Genomic DNA, 23229 nt, shown 5'->3' with positions numbered 1-23229 from the left:
CCAACCAAACGATTGTAACACTCACTTCATCTGCAAATTATCGCCAAGCAATACACCAAAGAATGGGACAACTGTTTTGTTCAGTAGGGCTACCATACAAATATAGGCTAGTGGGAATATGTATAAATTAAGTAATAAAAGTTATTATTTTTTAATCAGAAGGAAATGGTGATTATATTGACGTCAATGGTCAATTAAAGGGATAAATGTATAAGAGTGGGATACCTTAATTGGTCTTTCTCAAAAGATGATTTTGTAAGTAAGTCAATGAACTAATAGTGCTTTGTCTTCAATAATTTTTGCAATATCCATATTGATACTTAACTTAGATAAATGATAGGATTCGTGTTTCACTTTAGCAATCAGAAAAATTAAGTTTCTCCAGCAAAAGTTTTAGCACATTTTCTGGGGATTTTTCACATACATTTCTTATTTTTAAACTTGGTGCCTTCTAGCCTGAAACTAAATAACTGTATAAGGAAATCTTCTTCTTCTTCTTCTTCAAAAAAAAAAAAACAAACAAAAAACTTGTAGTTTCTTATTAACCAATTTAAAGAATTAGATTTCATTTTTAGTACCATTGGTATTTCAAAGGAGGCACTGCAAAGCTTCTGAAAGAGGGAAAAATCAATAGCAGTAACTAATTTTGGTTTCAACTGTCTCAGAATGGTGGGAAAGTGGTCATTTTGTAAGCATGATTTTAACTAAGAAAATTTTAACCAACATTTTGACTCGTTCTCACTTCCCCTTAGAGAAAAAGATTGAGCCTAGAGTTTTAACCAACCAGCCTCAAATCCCCTTCTGTCATCCAGTCGGGATAAAATGTACACCTTAAATTCCCTTGGAACTAAGGCATACATTTTACGCCTTGTTCATTTACGTCATTTGACGTAAATTACTTGTCAACTTTCTCTTTTTGCTCGATCCTACAGGCATATGTAATGACTGATTTTGGGAAATATGGTTGCGGGGAGGGGGCATTTAGAGCAATATCTAAAGTCTGAAAATCCTAGAAGGCTATAATATAAAATCTTAAACCAGACAATTTCTAGTATTGAAATCCACACTTCCCCCAGCGATGTCAACCGAAGCAACGCTAAGCCATCAATCTTGATAGCTCAAAATAAGACATTTTGTTACAGACTTACGAAGGGGGGAGGGAGGTTAGACCCAGGACTACTGACCGAAGAGAGGCGACAAAAGCTCGTTAAGTAGGTTTTTGCAAGTTTTTCTATAGTTCTTGCTTAATTACATAGTTGTTGTTTTATTATTAAGATTCGAAACTACTAACCTAAAAAACAAACTTTCACGGTAAAATCAAAGCTGAAAAATCAAGTACAAAGAAACACTTAAAAACGATGCTGAGTGGTCGCAGCCTTGAAATCCTTCTCCCTTATTTTTAAAGACTATCCTGTTCAGGCTTTCATAATCCAAGCTACGATTCCTTACATATCCGTTTCTGCTTTGGAAAACCCTCTTACCGGTTGAAAAGAGATTTGGCTAGGAGTCGAGGTTAGGAGGGTGGTAGCCTTAACAGACGAACTCAACACAACAGGGTAGGGTGGAAAACCACTTACTCTTTCAATGCTCATTGAAGTTTCTAGCGTAGTATAATTTAATATCAGAATATGGGCTCTTTTACTCTAAGAAAACCAAATTGTTTCTCGACGCTGATTACAAATGATATGTAGACAAGACCCTTTCTTTGTACAAGGGCTCATTCTGGCTATTTAAGACTTTAGTTGTCTTCTTGCGGGACAACTGTATCTCGTTTCACAGCAGTTGAACTAATTTAAAACCTGGCATACACAAAAATAAAGAAACTTACTGCACCAGAAGATTGACTAAGAGATAAAGTATTTCTAAAATATTGAAAAATCAAAATTTTGCCATCACAAGGCAAGAGATACAAACCTTAAACTTAGAAATTTTCCCATAAGGCAACATAAATTCAAACTTCATCTCATAAGAAAAATCTACAATCTTATTTGAATGATACCTTCATCTATCTTCACATCAACTCAGACTATAATACGCTTTAAATTCTGCCGCTCAAAAAATAAAGTAAGAAAACTAACACGTTATTTTGCAGCTCAAAGAAAAGAACAAGTCACCAAAAATATAAAAGAAAATCCCAAGGCTTTCTGGAATTATTCAAGTCCCAAGCGAGATGAACGACTTAGCATCCCAGCTCTAATAGATCCTTCATCTGGAAAAACATTGGAAGACCCAACTTAAAAGCCAATCTATTTAATTTATCATCATCAGTTTTTTCATTTATCATTTATCAGCATCAGTTTTTACACCACAATCGGAGAATAGAAGTGAAGCAGCATGAATAGAGGAAGAGAATGTTGGCTTCTCAGTGATAAATTTCGATGAAGAGTTCATTTACCAAAAACTTGCTGCACAAGTCACAAGAGCCCATCTCTCATCTTTACGGCTTCTATAGATGCTGGAAAACTCCCTAGTATCTGGAAAAAGGCAATTGTAACCCCATCTTCAAGAAAGGTGAAAAACAACACACAATCAACTGCAGGCTTATTAATCTTACATGCATCACTCGTAAAATCCATAAGTCCATAATAGCAGACAGATTACTAGAATAGCTTTTAACCGATAGGTTAGTCAACAAAAGGCACCTTCAATTCCTAAGACATAGGTCAGCTGAATCCCAGCTACTTCTAGGTACAAACATCTGGAGATTAAACCTAAAAAAAGGCATACAAGTCGACGCAATATACCTTGATCTTAGTAAAGCCTTCGATAGTGTCTAATTCAAAGCTCCTCCATAGGTTAAGAAACCTTGGGATTGCGGGCAAGTTGTTAGCTGGATCGCAAATTTTCTGGTAGGCAGAACTCAGAGAGCGAGAGTAGATTCCCACACTAGCACATTTGTGACTAAAATATCTAGCTGTATTCAACAAGGCAGCGTTATCGGGCCCCTGCTCTCCAATCTTTTTGCAAACGACCTGCCTGAATATATTAACTCAGATATCGCACTTTATGGTGACGATACGCAGCTTTTTAGACCTACCAAATGCCCAAATGATATTCAAGAACTACGGATCGACTTGAAAAAGATAGCCGATTGGATGAGGGCGTGGGAAATGGTGGTACAATCAAACATAAGCACCCACCTCCGCCTTGGACCAGAGAATGTCAAGTAAACGTATAGCTTCAACACCAGTCTAATACCAAAACACATTTTGAGCGAGAATTCAGAGTAAGTATGGACAGTGAGCTAAAATTCACCAACCACTACGAATCCATCGTGAGCAAACCTTCGGAAGTAGTTGGACTTATTCGTAGAAACTTCACCCTAAACGATCCTCAGCTTTTATCAACTCTAGTCAAGCCTGTTGTTCGGCCTATCATTGAATAAGGCCTCGCCTTCAAAAAGACATTGATGCACTTGAGAATATTCAGCGAAGAGCAACAAAATTTGAAACGAAACTAAAGAGGCATCTCATACTGTGAACGATTAAAGAAGCTGTCACTTCCTACCCATCTCCTATAGACTCCTTCGAGGTGATGTAATTGAAACGTTCAAGCTATGACACAAGTACTAAAATAACATTTAACCAGAGGAAATACTCTTCTTCAACGCAAACAATCTTAGAGGACACAACCTTAAGCTAAAATAAAATCCTTTCAATAAAAAAGTTGGAAGGTGGGCCTTCTCAAACCGAGTAGTCAAGAAATGGAACAACCTCCCCTAAAAAGTGGATATGGCTGACTCTACCAACTCTTTCAAGAATAGTATTGACAAGTTTTTGAGTGAAAGTAAATTTTCATAAAGGCAAAAGCCTTTTTATTGCAGTATATTATTACTATTATTGTGATTGGCTTGAGAATGATCTTGTACAAAAAAAAAAAAAAAATAAAAACACCAAGAACGTCTTCATTTATATGTATTTACTTTGTCGAAATCAGAGGAAAAGGCCAGCTCCTACTATCTATTTTACTATCAGTGAGTGAATTTCAGGGCCTGACAAAATAAAAAGCTTAAAGTGCAATTTGTAGGAAGGAGAAAAGAATACAATTCCTTTGAGGATAAATTAACTTTAAGAATCTTGCAGGCAAGTTATATATATTCTAGACTGAGAAAAAAGCTAATTTCAACGTTCAGAAAACGTTCAGTCAAATTAAGCTGAGTTTCTTACAATGTTACTCTATCAGTTTTTAAGAGAATATAAACATAATACCATGAGATTAATTTGATACTCGTTTTAATCACCAAATAATTAGAGGAACTTATATTTTTATATATAAATATTTAAACATAAAAATAATTGGAATAGATATTTTTTTGGCAGAATGGTTAGATACCCTGAATTACATAGAATCTGTATGAGATAAAGAAACAAGAAAGCTCAATACCTAAAATGTATTTGTGATGTTCTTTCGGGATTATAACAGCAGCATTTGCTTGAGTTTGGAAGTGCGTGAGGATCTCTCGTCTTGCTTTAAGAACAGCATCCGGTTTTCCGACAACAATAAAAGTTAAGGAAAAATCTCGTGCTGACGAACACTCGATCTGCGCACCGGTTGCCATCATAATATCCACACATCGCTTCTGCAAATCACTTTCGCCAAATTTTTCATCCAGCTTTCTTTCACATCCGGGAATATGAAAAACCTGGAATAAACACATTTTATTTGATTAAAAGGCTTTGCTTTCGGCTCAAAACATATCACCAATTTTATTTCAATCCCAAATTAAAAACGTCAAAAGACAAAGAACTCCTTTCTTGCTTAGTGGAAAGCACTGCAAATGGCTCCTTGGATACGAGACTTTTTCTCTCCGAAATGATACACCTACACTAAGCTTTTAGCTTGCGCTAAGCGGAAAGAAGCATTTCTTAATCCTGATATTATACTCCTGACAAAGGTAACAGCTTAAGAGAATAAAAGAACTGTGTGTTTATTGCAACATCACAAACTAGTATATCACCCAGGTTAACCGTCGATAAGTGGTGCACTTAAGATCCACCATTTAAAAATAAAATATTTTTAGTTCTCAATTTTGAGTGGTGCAGAAACCTTTATTCCCAAATAAACTCTAAAATCAAATTTTGCTGTTTAAAATCCAAATTTGTAAAACCTTCAATTTTCTACTTAAATCTCCACATCTAAAATAAATAATTTTATAAATTCTATGTTGAGACAAGTTTTTGTATGCTGATAGTTATCGACGTTTATCTTAGAATAATATGAAAAAAACTTCGTTTTCTTAAAGAGTTAAAGAGGCTGCGTCCCAAAGTCGAACCTTAAAACGTACAGGAATTAGGAGAGGCAGTTGGGGAGCTGCCGCCCCCCAAACCCCCCGATTTTAAAGACTCTTTTGTAGTTTTTTTGTTGTGGGGGGCTGCTGCCCCCCTAACCCCCCGCTCTTGGCTTCGGAAAGGCCCTCTTTTAATTAACAAAACAAAAAACCTGTACAAAAGTCTTTAAACGCGGGGGGGGGGGGTTGGGGGGCGGCAGCCCCCCAACTGCCTCTCCTGATTCCTGTACGTTTTAAGGTTCGACTTTGGGACGCAGCCTCTTTAACTCTTTAAGAAAACGAAGTTTTTTTCATATTATTTCTGTACATTTTTCTACAATCCATGGTGGATGTAATTTAATAATTCCTGTACTCCTCGTACAGGAATTAGGACTGCCTCTCCTAATTCCTGTACGTTTTAAGGTTCGACTTTGGGACGCAGCCTCTTTAACTCTTTAAGAAAACGAAGTTTTTTTCATATTTTGTGAAAAAAACCGCCCGATAAGGGACTTGAACCCTTGACCTTAGGATTAAAAGTCCCACGCTCTACCGACTGAGCTAACCGGGCATGTTTGAAGTCGAAATACCTGCATGTGTATAAATATAACTTTTAAATAACTTTTAAGAATTTCAAAAATTAACATGGGCTCTTATGGGGAAATGGATTTTTCTAAGCTAGAAAATCGGGGGGTTAAGATTTTCCGACGAAACTTTCCAGGAAAATTACTCGGAGAATTCTGCGTCGAATGAGTCTTCGTACACCCAGATCCGATGTCGGCTGTGACCTGTAGGCGTGGCAGAAAAAAAACAAAAGGAGAACATCAAGGAGGCACACTCGTGCCTCTTTAAAGAGGCGAACCACGACAATGTTAAGCGATCTTCGGTTCCAATGGTCGCAGAGGGATGGGGAGGGATGCATTTCGTAGCCCGAGCTCCAACTAAGAAACCTGCCAAATTTCATCCCCCTCCGACTTTTCCTTCATGGGGAAAATCTGGCCGAAAGTTTCGACACCCCAACCCCACCCCCCCTTTAACGTTGTCCGATCGGGCTGAAATTCACAAGTTAAGATCCCCTAGGGCCCAGGAGCTTATCCGCGAAATTTCAGCTCGATCCGATAACTCCTTCCCTGTTTTCCAGAAACCACGCATAGCCACTTAATGTTCATGTTCTCCTTTTGTTTTTTTTTCTGCCACGCCTACAGGTCACAGCCGACATCGGATCTGGGTGTACGAAGACTCATTCGACGCGGAATTCTCCGAGTAATTTTCCTGGAAAGTTTCGTCAGAAAATCTTAACCCCCCGATTTTCTAGCTTAGAAAACCCCATTTCCCCATGTTAATTTTTGAAATTTTAAGTTATATTTATACACATGCAAGTATTCCGACTTCAAACATGCCCGGTTAGCTCAGTCGGTAGAGCGTGGGACTTTTAATCCTAAGGTCAAGGGTTCAAGTCCCTTATCGGGCGGTTTTTTTTCACAAAATATGAAAAAAACTTCGTTTTCTTAAAGAGTTAAAGAGGCTGCGTCCCAAAGTCAAACCTTAAACGTACAGGAATTAGGAGAGGCAGTCCTAATTCCTGTACGAGGAGTATAGGAATTATTAAATTACATCCACCATGGATTGTAGAAAAACGTACAGAAATAATATGAAAAAAACTTCGTTTTCTTAAAGAGTTAAAGAGGCTGCGTCCCAAAGTCGAACCTTAAAACGTACAGGAATTAGGAGAGGCAGTTGGGGAGCTGCCGCTACCCAAACCCCCAGCTTTTAAAGACTCTTTTGTACAGGTTTTTTGTTGTGGGGGGCTGCCACCCCCCTAACCCCCCGCTCTTGGCTTCGGAATGGCCCTCTTTTAATTAACAAAAAATTGAAATGAATGAATAATGGAATAACTTCGAAAAATGTTAAACACAAGAGGACAGGAGAACCATTGCGCCGAAACTAGTAATTAGTAACAATGAAGTCCCCCCAGAACAAAAAACCTGTACAAAAGAGTCTTTAAAAGCGGGGGGTTTGGGGGGCGGCAGCCCCCCAACTGCCTCTCCTAATTCCTGTGCGTTTTAAGGTTCGACTTTGGGACGCAGCCTCTTTAACTCTTTAAGAAAACGAAGTTTTTTTCATATTATGAACATTAAGTGGCTATGCGTGGTTTCTGGAAAACAGGGAAGGAGTTATCGGATCGAGCTGAAATTTCGCGGATAAGCTCCTGGGCCCTAGGGGACCTTAACTTGTGAATTTCAGCCCGATCAGACAACGTTAAAGGGGGGGGGGGGGTTGGATGGTCGAAACTTTCGGCCAGATTTTCCCCATGAAGGAAAAGTCGGAGGGGGATGAAATTTGGCAGGTTTCTTAGTTGGAGCTCGGGCTACGAAATGCATCATTTCCCATCCCTCTGCGACCACTGGAACCGAAGATCGCTTAACATTGTCGTGGTTCGCCTCTTTAAAGAGGCACGAACGTGCCTCCTTGATACGAACACGACAAACTAGGAGGATACTGGCTTGTATTAGAAATCAGATTTACAAAGCCGGGGTCCCGAACTTGCAACATTCCTCCGTCAATCGCTTACTGAAGAAAACCTTACCTACGTTCGAACGATCAACTCAAAACTAAAACTTGTTTATTCCTAAGATATAACTCACTAAGACGTGAGACATTCATTGACAATGTTATAGATATTTATAGGTTGTTATAGACATTATAGGTGTCGTTGGGTCTAATTGTCAGCGGTTACTAATGTTAGTCTTTCTTTTTTTTTGTAAAGGGGAAGCATGATGGATTTCGCAAATGATTTCATGAAATGGCCAATTTTTTAGATGCTTGCGAAAACTTTGTGGTAAAATCTACCATTTTTTCGGTATTAAACTTCAGCAATTCAGAATTAGCTTTAGCGACAAGATTGAATGCCATCTAGACCAAGAGCTTAATTTCATTCGATCGATTTGATTTCAAATCATAAAACTCATGTTCAGAAGAAATTAGGGTACTTGTGTTATATAGCCCTGGCCACTCAAGTTATTCATCCATTGACACATAATAGAACCAGTTTTTTCGTTAGTTTCTTTCAGCTTAGCTTGAGACAAGACAAAGAGAAGACGGAATAGATGGGAAATATATAATTTAGACTAAATATTTGCACATGAAAGGGGGGGGGGTGAATTATTTAGACAGTGTGAAGTTAGAAAACAATTCTTACTTAATAATATGCTTAATTGTTGTACCCAAAACATTAGGCATACAGACCCGCTATACTTTAGCCCCACCCCACTCTTAATGTGCCAATATATAGCCCAAATTTGTTTCTGAAGCATTACATTTTTGTCATACTTAGGTCAGAGTCAGAGTAACAGGTTCTACTTAGATGCAGAATATTAGGTCGTCTCGGTGTAAAGCTTAGGGGTACATATGCTTATTATGTTTGACACCCAATATGAAACGTTAAAGTGCTAAATGATTTTTTCTTTATTACACCTCATTCATAACAAAGGTGCTCCTAGGGACACAACGTTGTTCACTAGGACCAAAACAATTTTGTGTATCATTGTCAACAAGCTAGAATCAAAAACCAAACCGTTTCACCTCCTTAAAATGATATATACTTTTCGCTCGCCCCTATATAGGCTACTTCTTATTGTCCAGCAACTTTGGATCATTTAAAATGAAGTATGTCTTTCATATTTAAATGACTTCTCAAGAGGCCAAAAGTATGCAGCCAAACTGTAAAGGGGACGACAGTTTGGCTGTCCTTACTAGTTTTTACCGCGATTTACAACAATTTACCTTTTCGGACGAGTTATACATCTGTCCTTCATTTTTACATTGTTTTTTTTATTATTATTCTTTTACATTGTATTGAAAGTAAAAGAGATAACTGCAAAAATTGTCCGAAATTAGCCAACTATCAATTCCTGAAGATCTCAAAGTTTCATTGACCTAGCTCAACTAATTTCTTTAAAATATTAAAGAAAGTTTGTCCGACTAGTATTTGTTTACCCTAGGCACCCGCAACGGGATTTATTCTGAATAAGTTTTGTTTGTTTACATTTTATCAAAATGTTTTGTTTTATAAGATATCTTGGATATTTGCCAAAGAATTGATTATTATATTTAGATAGAACATCAAACGGCACATCAGACCATATATTTCTTAACAGAGACTCTAATCGTCATGCACATATTAATACTAAAATATATGCACCTTATGAACTCCGAGAACACATGAAAAAAACAAGAGCTAAGAGCTCATGTGGCACTTGTGACGTGGTCGGAAGAGCCAAGAGCTCATATAGTATGAGCTCTAGCAAAATTCTAAGAATTAATAGATTGCTTTAAAAGGAAAATCAGAGGCTTAATGCCGGTTGGGATTTAAAATAAGAGCTCCGAGTCACGAGGTCCTTCTAAATATCAAAATTCATTAGGATCCGATCACCCACTCGTAAGTTAAAAATACCTCATTTTTTCTAATTTTTCCTCTCCCTTCAGCCCCCCAGATCGTCGAATCGGGGAAAACGACTTTATCAAGTCAATTTGTGCAGCTCCCTGACACGCCTACCAATTTTCATCGTCCTAGCACGTCCAGAAGCACCAAACTCGCCAAAGCACTGAACCCCACCACCTAACTCCACCAAAGAGAGCGGATCCAGTCCGGTTACGTCAATCACGTATCTACGACATTTATAAGCGTTTTCCAAGCTTTCCCATTTCCCCTCCAACTCCCCCCAATGTCAAAAGATCTGGTCGGGATTCAAAATTGGAGCTCTGAGACACGAGTTCCTTCTAAATATTAAATTTCATTAAGATCCGGTCACCCATTCTCAAGTTGAAAATACCTCATTTTTTTCTGATTTTTCCAAATTAATAGCCCCCAGCTCCCTCAAAGAGAACGGATCCGTACCAATTATGTCAATCTCGTATCTATAACTTGTGCTTATTCTTCCCATCAAGTTTCATCCCGATCTCTCCACTCTAAGGGTTTTCCAAGATTTCCAGTTTATAAGATTTCTGTTTCCCCCATCCAGCCCTACATGTCCCCGGATCCGATTTGAATTGAAAATGGAGCATCTGAGATATATGATTCTTCTATATATCAAGTTTTATTAAGATCAGATCACCCATTCGTAAGATACATCGATTTTCAAGTTTTCCGAGAATTCCGGTTTTCCCCCTCCAACTCCCTTTAATGTCACCGGATCTGGTCGAAATTTAAGATGTGAGTTGTAAAGCACAAGATCCTTTTAGATATCAAATTTCTTTTAGATCTGATCACCCGTTCGTAAGTTACAAATACCTCATTTTTTCTAATTTTTCCGAATTACTCCCCCCCCCCAGCTCCACCAAAGAGAGCGGATCCGGTCCTGTTATGTCAGTAGCCTATCTTGGACTTGTGCTTATTCTTTCCACCAAGTTTCATCCAGATCTCTCCGCTTTAAGCGTTTTCCAAGATTTCTGCCCCCCCACTAATGACACTGGATCCGGTGGGAATTTAAAATTAGAGATCTGAGTTTCGAGGTCCTTCTAAATATGAAATGTCATTAAGATACGGTCACTCTTTCGTAAGCCAAAAAACCTCTTTTTCTACTTTTTAGAATTAACCCCCCCCCCCAACTCCGCCAAAGAGAGCAGATCCGTTCCGGTTATGTCAATACTGTATCTAGGACTTGTGCTTATTTTTCCCACCAAGTTTCATCCCGATCCCTCCACTGTAAGCGTTTTCCAAGATTTTAGGTTCCGCCCTCCAACTTCCCCTTCACCGGATCCGGTCGGGATTTAAAATAAGAGCTCTGAGACACAACCTTCTAAACATCAAATTTCATTAAGATCCAATCACTCCTTCGTAAGTTAAAAATATCTCATTTTTTTTATTTTTCAGAATTAACCCTCCACCCCCAACTCCCCCAAAGAGAGCGGATCCGTTCCGGTTATTTCAATCACGTATCTAGGACTTATGATTATTTTTACCACCAAGTTTCATCCCAATCCTTCCACTCTAAGCGTTTTCCAAGATTTTAGCCCCCCCCCCCCCCCCAATGTCATCGGATCTGGTCAGGATTTAAAGTAAACGCTCTGAGACACGATATTCTTCCAAAAATCAAATTTCATTAAGATCCGATCACTCCTTCGTAAGTTAAAAATACCTCATTTTTTCTAATTTTCAGAATTAACTCTCCTCCCAAACTCTCCCAAAGAGAGCGGATCCGTTCCGGTTATGTCAATCACGTATCTAGGACTTCTGCTTACTTTTCCTACCAAGTTTCATCCCTATCCTTCCATTCTAAGCGTTTTCCAAGATTTTAGGTCCCCCCACGACTCACCCCAATGTCACCGGATCTGGTCGGGATTTAAAATAAGAGTTCTGAGACACGATATCCTTCCAAACATCAAATTTCATTAAGATCCCATCACCTCTTCGTAAGTTAAAAATACTTCATTTTTTCTATTTTTTCGAATTAACCAACCCCTCAACCCCCCCCCCCCAGATGGTTAAATCGCGAAAACGACTATTTCTAATTTAATCTGGTCCGGTCCCTTATACGCCTGCCAAATTTCATCGTCCTAGTTTACCTGGAAGTGCCTAAAGTAGCAAAACCGGGACAGTCATACCGACAGACAGACCGACAGAATTTGGGATCGCTATATGTCACTTGGTTAATATCAAGTGCCATAAAAAAAAAACTTGAACCAAGTTTGTTAAAGTTCGGTGTCCTTTGGAGTGAGAAGGATAGATTTGAACACTTCGGAAGATTGAAGCGCGTGTTGAGGAGCAGTGCCTGTGACGCGTATATCAGGAAAATTATAGAAAAACCATAAAACAAACTGTAGGTTTCAGGAGGAAAAAAATATACCTTGCTGTTTTACGATCTCTTTCTTTACTTATAGAGGTTCCGCTCAAACGAGTCCTCTCCTAAATCTCTACAATCACCAGTTCAGTACGATCAACCCTGTAGAAAAAAGGAGACAAGGGGACAGCTGCCCTCCACCCAATAATTTGGATAAAAATTAGTATATAGCCCACGCCCCTTGACTATCTAGCTATGGGCCCCTCTGGCCCACCCCAAATAAAAATTCTGGAGCCACACCCCTGTCCGTTCAAGAATATGATTTTCCTTGCTGCTCAAGGCGGGGGACTTTAAAACACGAGGGAAGGGTTTTTAACAACATCGATTTCAGTTGTGTACTCACGTTCTAAATTATGGACATTTTGGACGAGTTTCAGAGTCTATTGAAATCTCAAAGAAAAGCCTTCTCGTAACTATAAAATACTATTTCGTTTAATCCGAGGAAAATTACTATTTTCAACATAGCATCGCTTAGAAAATGTCACTAGACAGTTTTCTTAAAAAAAAACTTTTTTTAATTTCATCTACTATTGGCCATAATTCATTCTTTATAAGATCCATTGGAGCTACAAGCTTAACCACGATTAGTTTTCAGAGAAATAACTAAAAATGGACTGAATAGACAAGCAAACTCTCAACAGAAACACTCCATGGAAATCGAGTTGGGAGAACACATCACTATAGGCCTCTCCCAGGTATCCAATCACTTATGAAAAGTGAAATACGCTCTTTAGTATAGGAAACGACAATATGAACTTGGAAAAATTGCCACACGAAATAAGAGAATAAGATTCGCTCCCCCACCGAAATTAACTTAGAGGTCCTCTTTTTGTAAACTAATAAATCCTCTGGACTGACCAACGAATACCAGGTCTAAAAAATATGGTTTTACAAATATTCCTTAAACTAAAAATAAATTAATCATTTTTATACAAAGGGTTTTGTTCATTGTAACATATTGGTGGATTTGCAAAGATGACATCACGCCTGATACATTCAAGTTGGTTTTCAAACAATCCTGAAAAATAGGACAGTTTGTTTTCAGACTTTAAAGATTTTAATCGTCTTAGACAGAAAATTGATTTGAGCAGTTAATTAGGAATAGTTCTTCATTTATATCCAAAGCTGTTACTTAGACGGGCAATGCAGTATACTTCTACTAGCTCCTCTACTTCCATACTTCTGATCACATGAGCATGACCTATTTTGGCTTTCTATCTAAAAGATTAATTACAAATTAGGTATGTTCCTCAAGTGTTAACGCCTTTATCGTGTCCAGGTAAACAACTGATGACGATCACAATACTTTCCCTTTCCATAATGAAAATCAGTTTCATCAAGGAAGGAATTACCAAGTTTCTCTTTGCTTAGCAGATCAACGAACTTCCCGTAATCTATAAAGGTGATGGCACACAAATTCCAAGCCTTTCAAAGTTTTATGCGACAATAACAGATGTTTCAGCTCTTTGCCAATATTGAGAAAAAGAGAAGCTATTTTATGAATTTAAAATGTCGGAAGACAAAGATCAGTACTACTTTATATAATTGAAAAAAAAATTCTTTTTGATAATGAATGTTATTTATGCCAAAAAAGGCCGGATTAGTGGATTATTTAATGTTGTCGTCAAGTGATGTTCTACAAAGTCTTGTGATAAGACACGAACATAGTTCTCTAAACTTTATTAAATCATCTTAGATAAGCAAATTAAAGAAACTTTGTCTCAAACGAAAAAGCCAAAAAATTGTGATTCAGCATCTTCTTTTGGGTTAAAATATTTCATGATAAAACCATTGGTAATAAGGCTGTATTTTCCTTTTTTCTGGGAGGGGAGAAGAGTGAAACTACCGAGAATTTTGATTACTTCTTTTTGCTCGACAAATTCTTTAAAACACGTGAAAACTGTACAAAAGTAAGCTACACATTAGTCGAGGAGGGAGAGGGGCGATGGCGTATTACAAGTAAATGAAAAAATCTCGTTTTTCATATATTGAATAGTTGCCTGCCAAAGCATAGCAGCTACGAAAGGAAAATGAGAGAAGAAATCGATGTTGCTCTAATCAAGATTGGTGAAAGCTTTATCTTTCAGCACCAAACTTGAAGTATATCTTTAAATGTTTCATGGTAGGGGCCAGGGCCGTATCCCGGTTTTTTTGGGAGGGGAGGGGTTACAAAAGATTTTTCCGGGTGGGGGGAGGGGGCACAAGAAAACTTTAAAAAACGCATCAAAATATGTTTACATTCATTTTTGCTGCGTTTTTCCGAGTCGGACAAACATTTCGGGGGGGGGGATCTTAGCCAAACCGGCTAAACCCCCTGGATACGTTCTTGGTATGGCTTAACACGAAGTTTGGAACACTACTTGTCCTATGATGCCTTACGCAGAAGTTACTTTGTTCTAATTAATTATCATACGAACCAATACTCTTATTTATTGACACTCAGAAAACATGTTAAACCAATACAGATTTTACAAAAAAATAGCACTCAGAATCTAACATGTTTATCCCGCCATCAGCCTTTACTCCCAAATAGGTTTTTTTTTTTACAGAATCATTAAAGACAAATTTCAACATGCTGCCGATTTCACAACTGTTTACTTTTAAGGTATTATTTTCAAATACAAACAAAAAAACACGAAGAAATAGCCATTTTACCTGGGTCTGAATTTACTTTCCAGGCATAAGCGGCACTTGATTACAATGCCCGACGACAGACAAATTTTCGACATCGAGAGGCATCACACTGAGGGATCAAAATTCGTTCGGAGTGTATCAATGGTTCGGAGTTGGGAAGTTAATATGAATTAAGACGGGCAATTTAGTTTAAAACCCAATCCTCTTTTTTTTTATTTACACTTTATTCGATTCAAAATTATCTTTCGTTTTTGTAATTATCAAGCCTTGGGAACATTCTGAGCTATTCTTTCATTTTTATAGTAGATTAATACGATGTGGGTCTAGTTTTTTCATCAGACTGTAATAATTAATGATAATAAATTAATGTAATCCGCATAATTTATAGTAGTACGAGTGTATTGTTCTTTCAGGCAATCCATTCATTCGAATTGTTGTAACTATTTTATTTTTACCTAGTCCTTGTTTTTCGAGCTTTAGAGAGAGTTATGTTCTAATCGCAATCTCTCACTTTAACCTTTCCAACAACTCAAGATGCTTCTTCACACGAACTCAAGCTTCTACTGACCCTGACTTTGGCTTTGCCAGAATGATGCGAACAGGGGTCACATGTTGTCAAGGGCACCAATTGGAGCGGAGGAGGACAATTGATCCCCCTAAAATTTTAAAAGCATGTTTGTTGGTATCTTCATTAAAAACAACTATATTTTTGTGAATTGGCGCCATGACCCATAGAAACCGAAACAGACTTGTTAGATTTGCAGGAAAATCTCCTTCACAAGGAGAGTGGGTGGAAACAGGTTTCATCCAACTCTGTTTATCCAACTCTAGGCTGGAGTCTGAGCAGCTGTGTTGGTCTCAGGCGGGTTGTTACTGCAATAGCTTGTTAATAGTAGTGGGTCCCAGTTCAAAGGTTATCAAGACGGCAAAGTATATCTTAGCGTTTTTAGCAAACCTATTTTGGAGAATGTCGACTAGGCAGTCTTGTAAAATTTTGAATAAAAAGCAATTTCTAAAATAAAAAGACAGTCAGTAAAAGGCCTCAGAAAAAATCGAGACGAGACGTCAAAACTTTGATAGTTGAAATATAATCAGAGCATTACAAAAGAACAAAATTTAATTTTTACGTAAAGCATAGTCTATTGAAAATACCTATGGAAAAAATCATAGACAAACACCTTCACGGCAGCACCATCGAATGAGGGGGGGGTCATAAGTATGACAAACGAATCAATAAGCTAAACAGGTGTTTGAAAGCAAAGAATATTTCAACGGTAAACAAAATGCACACAGTTACAATTCTCGTGTTGTTAAAGTCTTGTTTGTAGTTATATATAACGAGTTTTATTATGCTTACCGAATGTGCAGAGCTGTATTTATGTATTTCTATGTATATACGTCTTCATTGAAAGAAATATTCTACTTTGTGTTAAACTCCATTCACAGTAAGATTTTACTAACACTGAGGTTTGGCTAGAGCTAATTTGAGCAAATCATAACTTTTCATAGAATTCGTCAGAAATTGCTAGGATAAATCTGACAGGTTCATATGAGCGTTAACTAAACCTCGGTAGTGGTAGAATCGTATTGTGCATTGGCCCTAAGTCAAGGGCCCTTATTCATAAATATGGCTGTTTATGCAAGCCTATATGCAGCAATTCATTTAGGGAACAGGGGGAAAGATAAATATGAGAAGACAAAACAGTAGAAATACAGATAACTCGTACAGTATATTTTTATTTTCAACACAATTTTTTTTTTATTTATTTATTTTATAACTTTTGTGGATCTGGATCTGAACTTCCTTCGGTGTGTACCCATATTTATTTTATGTGAGGTTAGCTGACGCATAATAAATGATTGTATTATGTTGCATCCATATCAATCAGATGTCTATTTTTTATAGCAAACAAAAAAGTAAGAAAAAAACATGGATAATTGGGTGCAAACTAAGGAGAATAGCTCCATACCCTCACTCCCAATTACAACTACGTCTTTGGACATAGCCAATAAACCTTTCAGATATCCCATTCGAGCGTATGTCTAATGACGAAAGTCGATAGACAACTGTTTCAAACAGTTCGTGGTAACGAACTGTAGAGTAAGGAGCGACCCGGCTCAATAGTAAACGAAACTCTAAAAAACGGAATTTTGATGCTAAAATATACATCAAAAGAATCAAATTTTCATGCTGATTTTAAATATATAAGTTTCATCAAATTTAGTCTTTGTCATCAAAAGTTACGAGCCTGAAAAAATTTGCCTTATCTTAGAAAATAGGGGAAAACACCCCCTGAAAGTCACAGAATCTTAACGAAAATGACACCATCGCATTCGGCGTATCAGAGAACCCTATAACAAAATTTTCAAGCTCCTATCTACAAAAATGTGGAATTTCGTATTTTTTGCCAGAAGACAAATCACGGGTGCGTGTTTATTATTTGTTTGTTTTTTGTTTTGTTTTTTTTCTTTTCCCCAGGGGTCATCGTATCGACTAAGTGGTCCTAGAATGTCGCAAGAGGGCTCACTCTAACAGAAATGAAAAGTTCTAGTGTCCTTTTTAAGGGACCAAAAAAATTGGAGGGCACCTAGGCCCCCTCCCACGCTCATTTTTTCTCCAAAGTCAACAGATCAAAATTTTGAGATAGCCATTTTGTTCCGCATAGTCAAAAACCATAATAACTATGTCTTTGGGAATGACTTACCCCCCCCCCAGCCCCTGGGGGAGGGGCTGCAAGTTACAAACTTCGACCAGTGTTTACATATAATAATGTTTATTGGGAAGTGTACAGCCGTTTTCAGGGGATTTTTTTTGGTTTTGGGGGTGGGGTTGAGTGGAGGGGGCTATGTGGGAGGATCTTTCCTTGGAGAAATATGTCATAGAGGAACAGAAATTCAATGAAAAGGGCGCAGGAATTTCTAAAATTACTATAAAAAAACTACGAAAAAATAAACATGGAAAAGTTTTTTTGATTGAAAGAAAAGAGTAGCATTAAAACTTAAAACGAACAGAGATTATTACGCATATGAGGGGTTCTAAAAATACTTTAGCATAAAGAGCGAGGTATTTAGGAAGAGATAAATACCTCGCTCTTTATGCTACAGTATTTTTAGTAATTTCAAATATTTATTCTACGGCCTTTCTGATTCAGGGGTCATTCTTAAAGAATTGGGACAAAACTTACGATTTAGTGTAAAGAACGAGGTATTAACGAGGGTACAAACCCCCTCATATACATAATAAAAATTAAAGAATATAAAAGTTTGTTACTTAATTTAATTCTTAAGTTACGTATATTTTTTACTAATAAAAAAATTCGTTAAAAATTAAAATTTATAGCTGCATTTTTATGTAACCGAAGAATTGCATGGCAACTAGGCCTCCTTCCCCATCCCTTATTTCTCAAAATCGTCTGATCAAAACTAAGAGAAAGCCATTTAGCCAAAAAAGGAATTAATATGCAAATTTCATTTTAATAATTTATGTGTGGAGAGCCAAAATCAAACATGCATTAATTCAAAAACGTTCAGAAATTACATTAAAAAACTAGTTTTTTTTAACTGAAAGTAAAGAGCGACATTAAAACTTAAAACGAACAGAAATTACTCCGTATATGAAATGGGTTGTCCCCTCCGCAACCCCTCGCTCTTTACGCTAAAGTTTGACTCTTTGCCACAATTCTGCTTTTTAAAACAATTAAAAGCTTTAGCGTAAAGAGCGAGGGATTGAAGAGGGGACAACCAAAATCATATACGGAGTAATTTCTGTTCGTTTTAAGTTTTAATGTCGCTCTTTACTTTCAGTTAAAAAACTAGTTTTTTTATGTAATCTCTCATAAGTGCATCACTTCGACAGCACCTTACGAGAAAGAATCCCCTTTCGTCCACTTTTCTTGTTAACAATTTCTTCCATATTATGCGTAAATTTATCCCAATAATTTCAATTTTGACCAGGAGCCGTCACTAGCGGATTCAGGGGGATCCCACGCCTCCAAGATATTTTATGGTGCCATCTTTCCCTGTTTATTCTTTTTCATTCTTTTTATAAAGTACATTTGTCAATTTGGTCAATTATTGGCACCCTTTTCACATCCCCCCCCCCCAAGATTTTGCTCTAGATACACCCCTGCTAGCCGTATTAGGCCTAAGTGGAGTGAAAAGTTTGCCGACAAATCCTTAATGCTAAAAATCTATAATCTACAACTGCCCCTCGCGCATCTTGATTGTTCAAATGTAATAATATTTACATATAGAAATCCAAGAATTAAAGCGCCCAAGCTATAGATAATTTCAAAAAATAAAGTTCAGAAACTAAACCCCGAGATTTTCTTTTTATGGTTTACCTTTCAAAACATACTATGAAGCTAAGATCATGAGTTACAAACAATAGGTGCGGACATTGGTGTTTTAAAAACAATTTTCTACAAAGGGTTGGGTACGTTATAAACTGGGACAGGAGTGCAGACATTAATAGGGATTGTGGTTGAGTTTTAACGGTGGTGGTCAAACAGTTCGTGGTAACGAACTGTAGTAAGGAGCGACCCGGCTAAATAGTAAACGAAACTCTAAAAAACGGAATTTTGATGATAAAATATACATCAAAAGAATCAGATTTTCATGTTGATTTTAAATATATAAGTTTCATCAAATTTAGTCTTTGTCATCAAAAGTTACGAGCCTGAACAAATTTTCCTTATTTTAGAAAATAGGGGAAAACACCCCCTAAAAGTCACAGAATCCTAACAAAAATCACACTATCGCATTCGGCGTATCAGAGAACCCTATAACAAAATTTCCAACCTTCTATCTACAAAAATGTGGAATTTTGTATTTTTTGCCAGAAGACAAATCACGGGTGCGTGTTTTATTTGTTTGTTTTGTTTTTTTTTTTTCTTTTCCCCAGGGGTCATCGTATCGACCAAGTGATCCTAGAATGTCGCAAGAGGGCTCATTCTAACGGAAATGAAAAGTTCTAGTGCCCTTTTTAAGTGACCAAAGAAATTGGAGGGCACCTAGGCCCCCTCCCACGCTCATTTTTTCTCCAAAGTCAACAGATCAAAATTTTGAGATAGCCATTTTGTTCCGCATAGTCAAAACCATAATAACTATGTCTTTGGGAATGGCTTACTCCCCCACAGTCCCTGGGGGAGGGGCTGCAAGTTACAAACTTCGACCAGTGTTTACATATAATAATGGTTATTGGGAAGTGTACAGTCGTTTTCAGGATATTTTTTTTGGTTTTGAGGGTGGGGTTCAGGAGAGGGGGCTATGTGGGAGGATCTTTCCTTGGAGAAATATGTCATGGGGGAACAGAAATTCAATGAAGAGGGCGCAGGATTTTCTAAAATTACTATAAAAAAAAGAAAAAAAAATATGGAAAAGTTTTTTCAATTGAAAGAAAAGAGTAGCATTAAAACTTAAAACGAACAGAGATTATTACGCATATGAGGGGTTCTAAAAATACTTTAGCATAAAGAGCGAGGTATTTAGGAGGAGATAAATACTTCGCTCTGTATGCTATAGTATTTTTAGTAATTTCAACTATTTATTCTAGGGCCTTTTTGATTCAGGGGTCATTCTTAAAGAATTGGGACAAAACTTACGATTTAGTGTAAAGAACGAGGTATTAACGAGGGTACAAACCCCCTCATATACATAATAAAAAATTAAAGAATATAAAAGTTTGTTACGTAAGTTAATTCTTAAGTTACGTATATTTTTTACTAATAAAAAATTCGTTAAAAATTAAAATTTATAGTTGCCTTTTTATGTAACCGAAAAATTGCATGGCAACTAGGCCTCCTTCCCCATCCCTTATTTCTCAAAATCGTCTGATCAAAACTAAGAGAAAGCCATTTAGCCAAAAAAGGAATTAGTATGCAAATTTCATTTTAATAATTTATGTGTGGAGAGCCAAAATCAAACATGCATTAATTCAAAAACGTTCAGAAATTACATAAAAAAACTAGTTTTTTTAACTGAAAGTAAGGAGCGACATTAAAACTTAAAACGAACAGAAATTACTCCGTATATGAAATGGTTGTCCCCTCCGCAATCCCTCGCTCTTTGCGCTAAAGTTTGACTCTTTGCCACAATTCTGCTTTTTAAAACAATTAAAAGCTTTAGCGTAAAGAGCGAGGGATTGTGGAGGGGACAACCCATTTCATATACGGAGTAATTTCTGTTCGTTTTAAGTTTTAATGTCGCTCCTTACTTTCAGTAAAAAAAAACTAGTTTTTTTTTATGTAATTACGAATAGGACCTATTTTCATAGATAACAAGAGCTAAGAGCTCACATGGCACTTGTGACGAGAGATCGGATCCGGTCCGGTTATGTCAATCACGCATCTAGAACTTGTACTTATTCTCGAACTCGCAAAAGCACTAGAAATCCCCCAAACTCCTTCAGAGAGATCGAATATGGTCCGGTTATGTCAATAGCGTATCTAGAAATTGTGTTTATTCTTCCCATCAAGTTTCATCCCGATCTCTCCACTCCTAAGTGTTTTCCAAGATTTCTGTTTCACCCCTCCATCCCCCATGTTCCCTAATCCGATCCGAATTGAAAATGGAGCACCTGAGACATGGCATATTTCTATATATCACGTTTCATTAAGATCCGATCACCCATTCGTGAGATAAACATACCTCATTTTTCACGATTCCCCCTCCCTCCATTCCCCCCAAATGGTCGAATCAGGGAAACGACTGTTATCAAGTCAATTTGTGCAGATCCCTGACACGTCTACCAATTTTCATCGTCCTAGCACGTCCAGAAGCACCAAACTCGCTAAAGCAGTGGAAATTCCCTCCCCCAACTCCCCCAAAGAGAGCGGATCCGGTCCGGTTATTTCAATCACGCATCTACGACTTGTACTTATTTTTTCCACCAGGTTTCATCCCGATCTCTCCACTCTAAGCGTTTTCCAAGATTTCGGTTTCCCCTCCAACTCCCCCCAATGTCACCAGATCCGGTCGGGATTTAAAATAAGAACTCTAAGACACGAGGTCCTTCTAAATGTTAAATTTCATTAAGATCCAAGAACACGTTCGTAAGTTAAAAATACCTTATTTTTTCCAATTTTTCCGAAATAACCACCCTTCCACTCCCCCCCCCAGATGGCTGGATCGGGGAAGCGACTATTTTTGATTTAATCTGGTTCGGTCCCAGATACGCCTGCCAACTTTCAGCGATCGCTATATGGATCACGTATCTAGTTTCGGATCTTCTTCATGTAAAAATTGTGGTGTTCCGGGATTCCATCCTGAGACCCCTCGTACCCTAAGCGAGGATCATACCCCTAGACCAGCAAGCTACACTGAGCAGAATAATCATTTGTTTTATCTGAAAATAAAATTCTTCTCAACTATCTCGTTCGCTCACTCCCCCCCCCCCCCCAGATGGTCGAATCGGGGAAGAGACTATTTCTAATTTAATTTGGTCTGGTCCCTGATACGCCTACCAACTTTCTTCGTCCTAGCTTATCTGGAAGTACCCGAAATATCAAAATTGGGACTGATAGAGAAACAGACAGACCGACGGACAGAAATTACGATCGCTATATATCACTTGGTATATACCAAGTGCCATAAAAGGGGATGAAGATCAGAAGCTAAAATGAAGCATTTTTCATGGATAAAAAGGGATACAGATCAGAAACTAAAAAGAGGCCTTTTTCCCAATAAGACGGACATCCAATAATACAATTCACTGCTTCTTGTTTTGAGGGAGTCGAGGCTTAGAAGAAAAAAGGGAAAGTGTCCGATTAACATAGATTAGTTTTATTAAAACCCTTACGTAGCTTATTATTGTTTTATTATGAAGACCACATAACCTATTATATTCAGTGAAATTTTCTTATGCTTAAAAAGTAATGTGTATTCTATTCTACTATAACTTAATCCTTACGGGATTTAAGTTGAATAATAAAACAGAATTTTACTGTACCAGGAACTTGGCTCAGGAAACAAAACTGAAGCCTGAAATTTTGCCCTGGGTATAACAACTGGTTTCAGTAAAAAAAAAAAAGTTATTAAAAAAAATAGTTATTATTTTAAAAAAATCTTTTCTTGTCAATACTATAAACTCGCTGATTTTAATTACGAAAATCTAAAAAATACACAAAAAAAAGAACCCCAAAAACAACAAGCTCATTACAGATATTGTAAGTAAATAATTTCAGTCGACAAAGTGACGTCCAATTTTTACACAAGCTCTTACTGTGTAGACTTCAGAAAAAAGACAATTGTGAACCATTAGGATCCAGGCCATGGCCATCACAGGCCCGAAAAATCAACAAGCTGCAGTAAAATACCTAACCAAGTCACCTCTATATCTTGAATTAAATAAAAAAAAACAAGTTTTTTGAAATGAAAGTAAGAGGCGACATTAAAACTTAAAACGAATAGAAATTACTCCGTATATGAAAGGGGCTTTTCCTCCTCGACACCCCGCTCATTACGCTAGTTTTTTATTGTTTTAAAAAGTAGAGT

At 37.3% G+C, this 23229-nt stretch overlaps 1 protein-coding gene across 1 annotated transcript in view; it reads right to left on the bottom strand.

The window, feature by feature from the left end:
- LOC136027358 (vigilin-like) overlaps positions 1-23229 on the bottom strand; it is an 83685-nt gene that overhangs the window by 38868 nt on the left and 21588 nt on the right. The window contains exon 4 of the mRNA XM_065704523.1: positions 4384-4642. Coding sequence (XP_065560595.1) covers positions 4384-4642 — 259 coding nt within the window. The remainder of the gene's footprint in view (positions 1-4383; positions 4643-23229) is intronic.

Source organism: Artemia franciscana, chromosome 5 (genome assembly GCF_032884065.1).
Source record: "Artemia franciscana chromosome 5, ASM3288406v1, whole genome shotgun sequence".
Taxonomy (NCBI): domain Eukaryota; kingdom Metazoa; phylum Arthropoda; class Branchiopoda; order Anostraca; family Artemiidae; genus Artemia; species Artemia franciscana.
The sequence above is the reverse complement of the archived record's forward strand: the minus strand, read 5'-3'. Positions and strand labels throughout refer to the sequence as shown.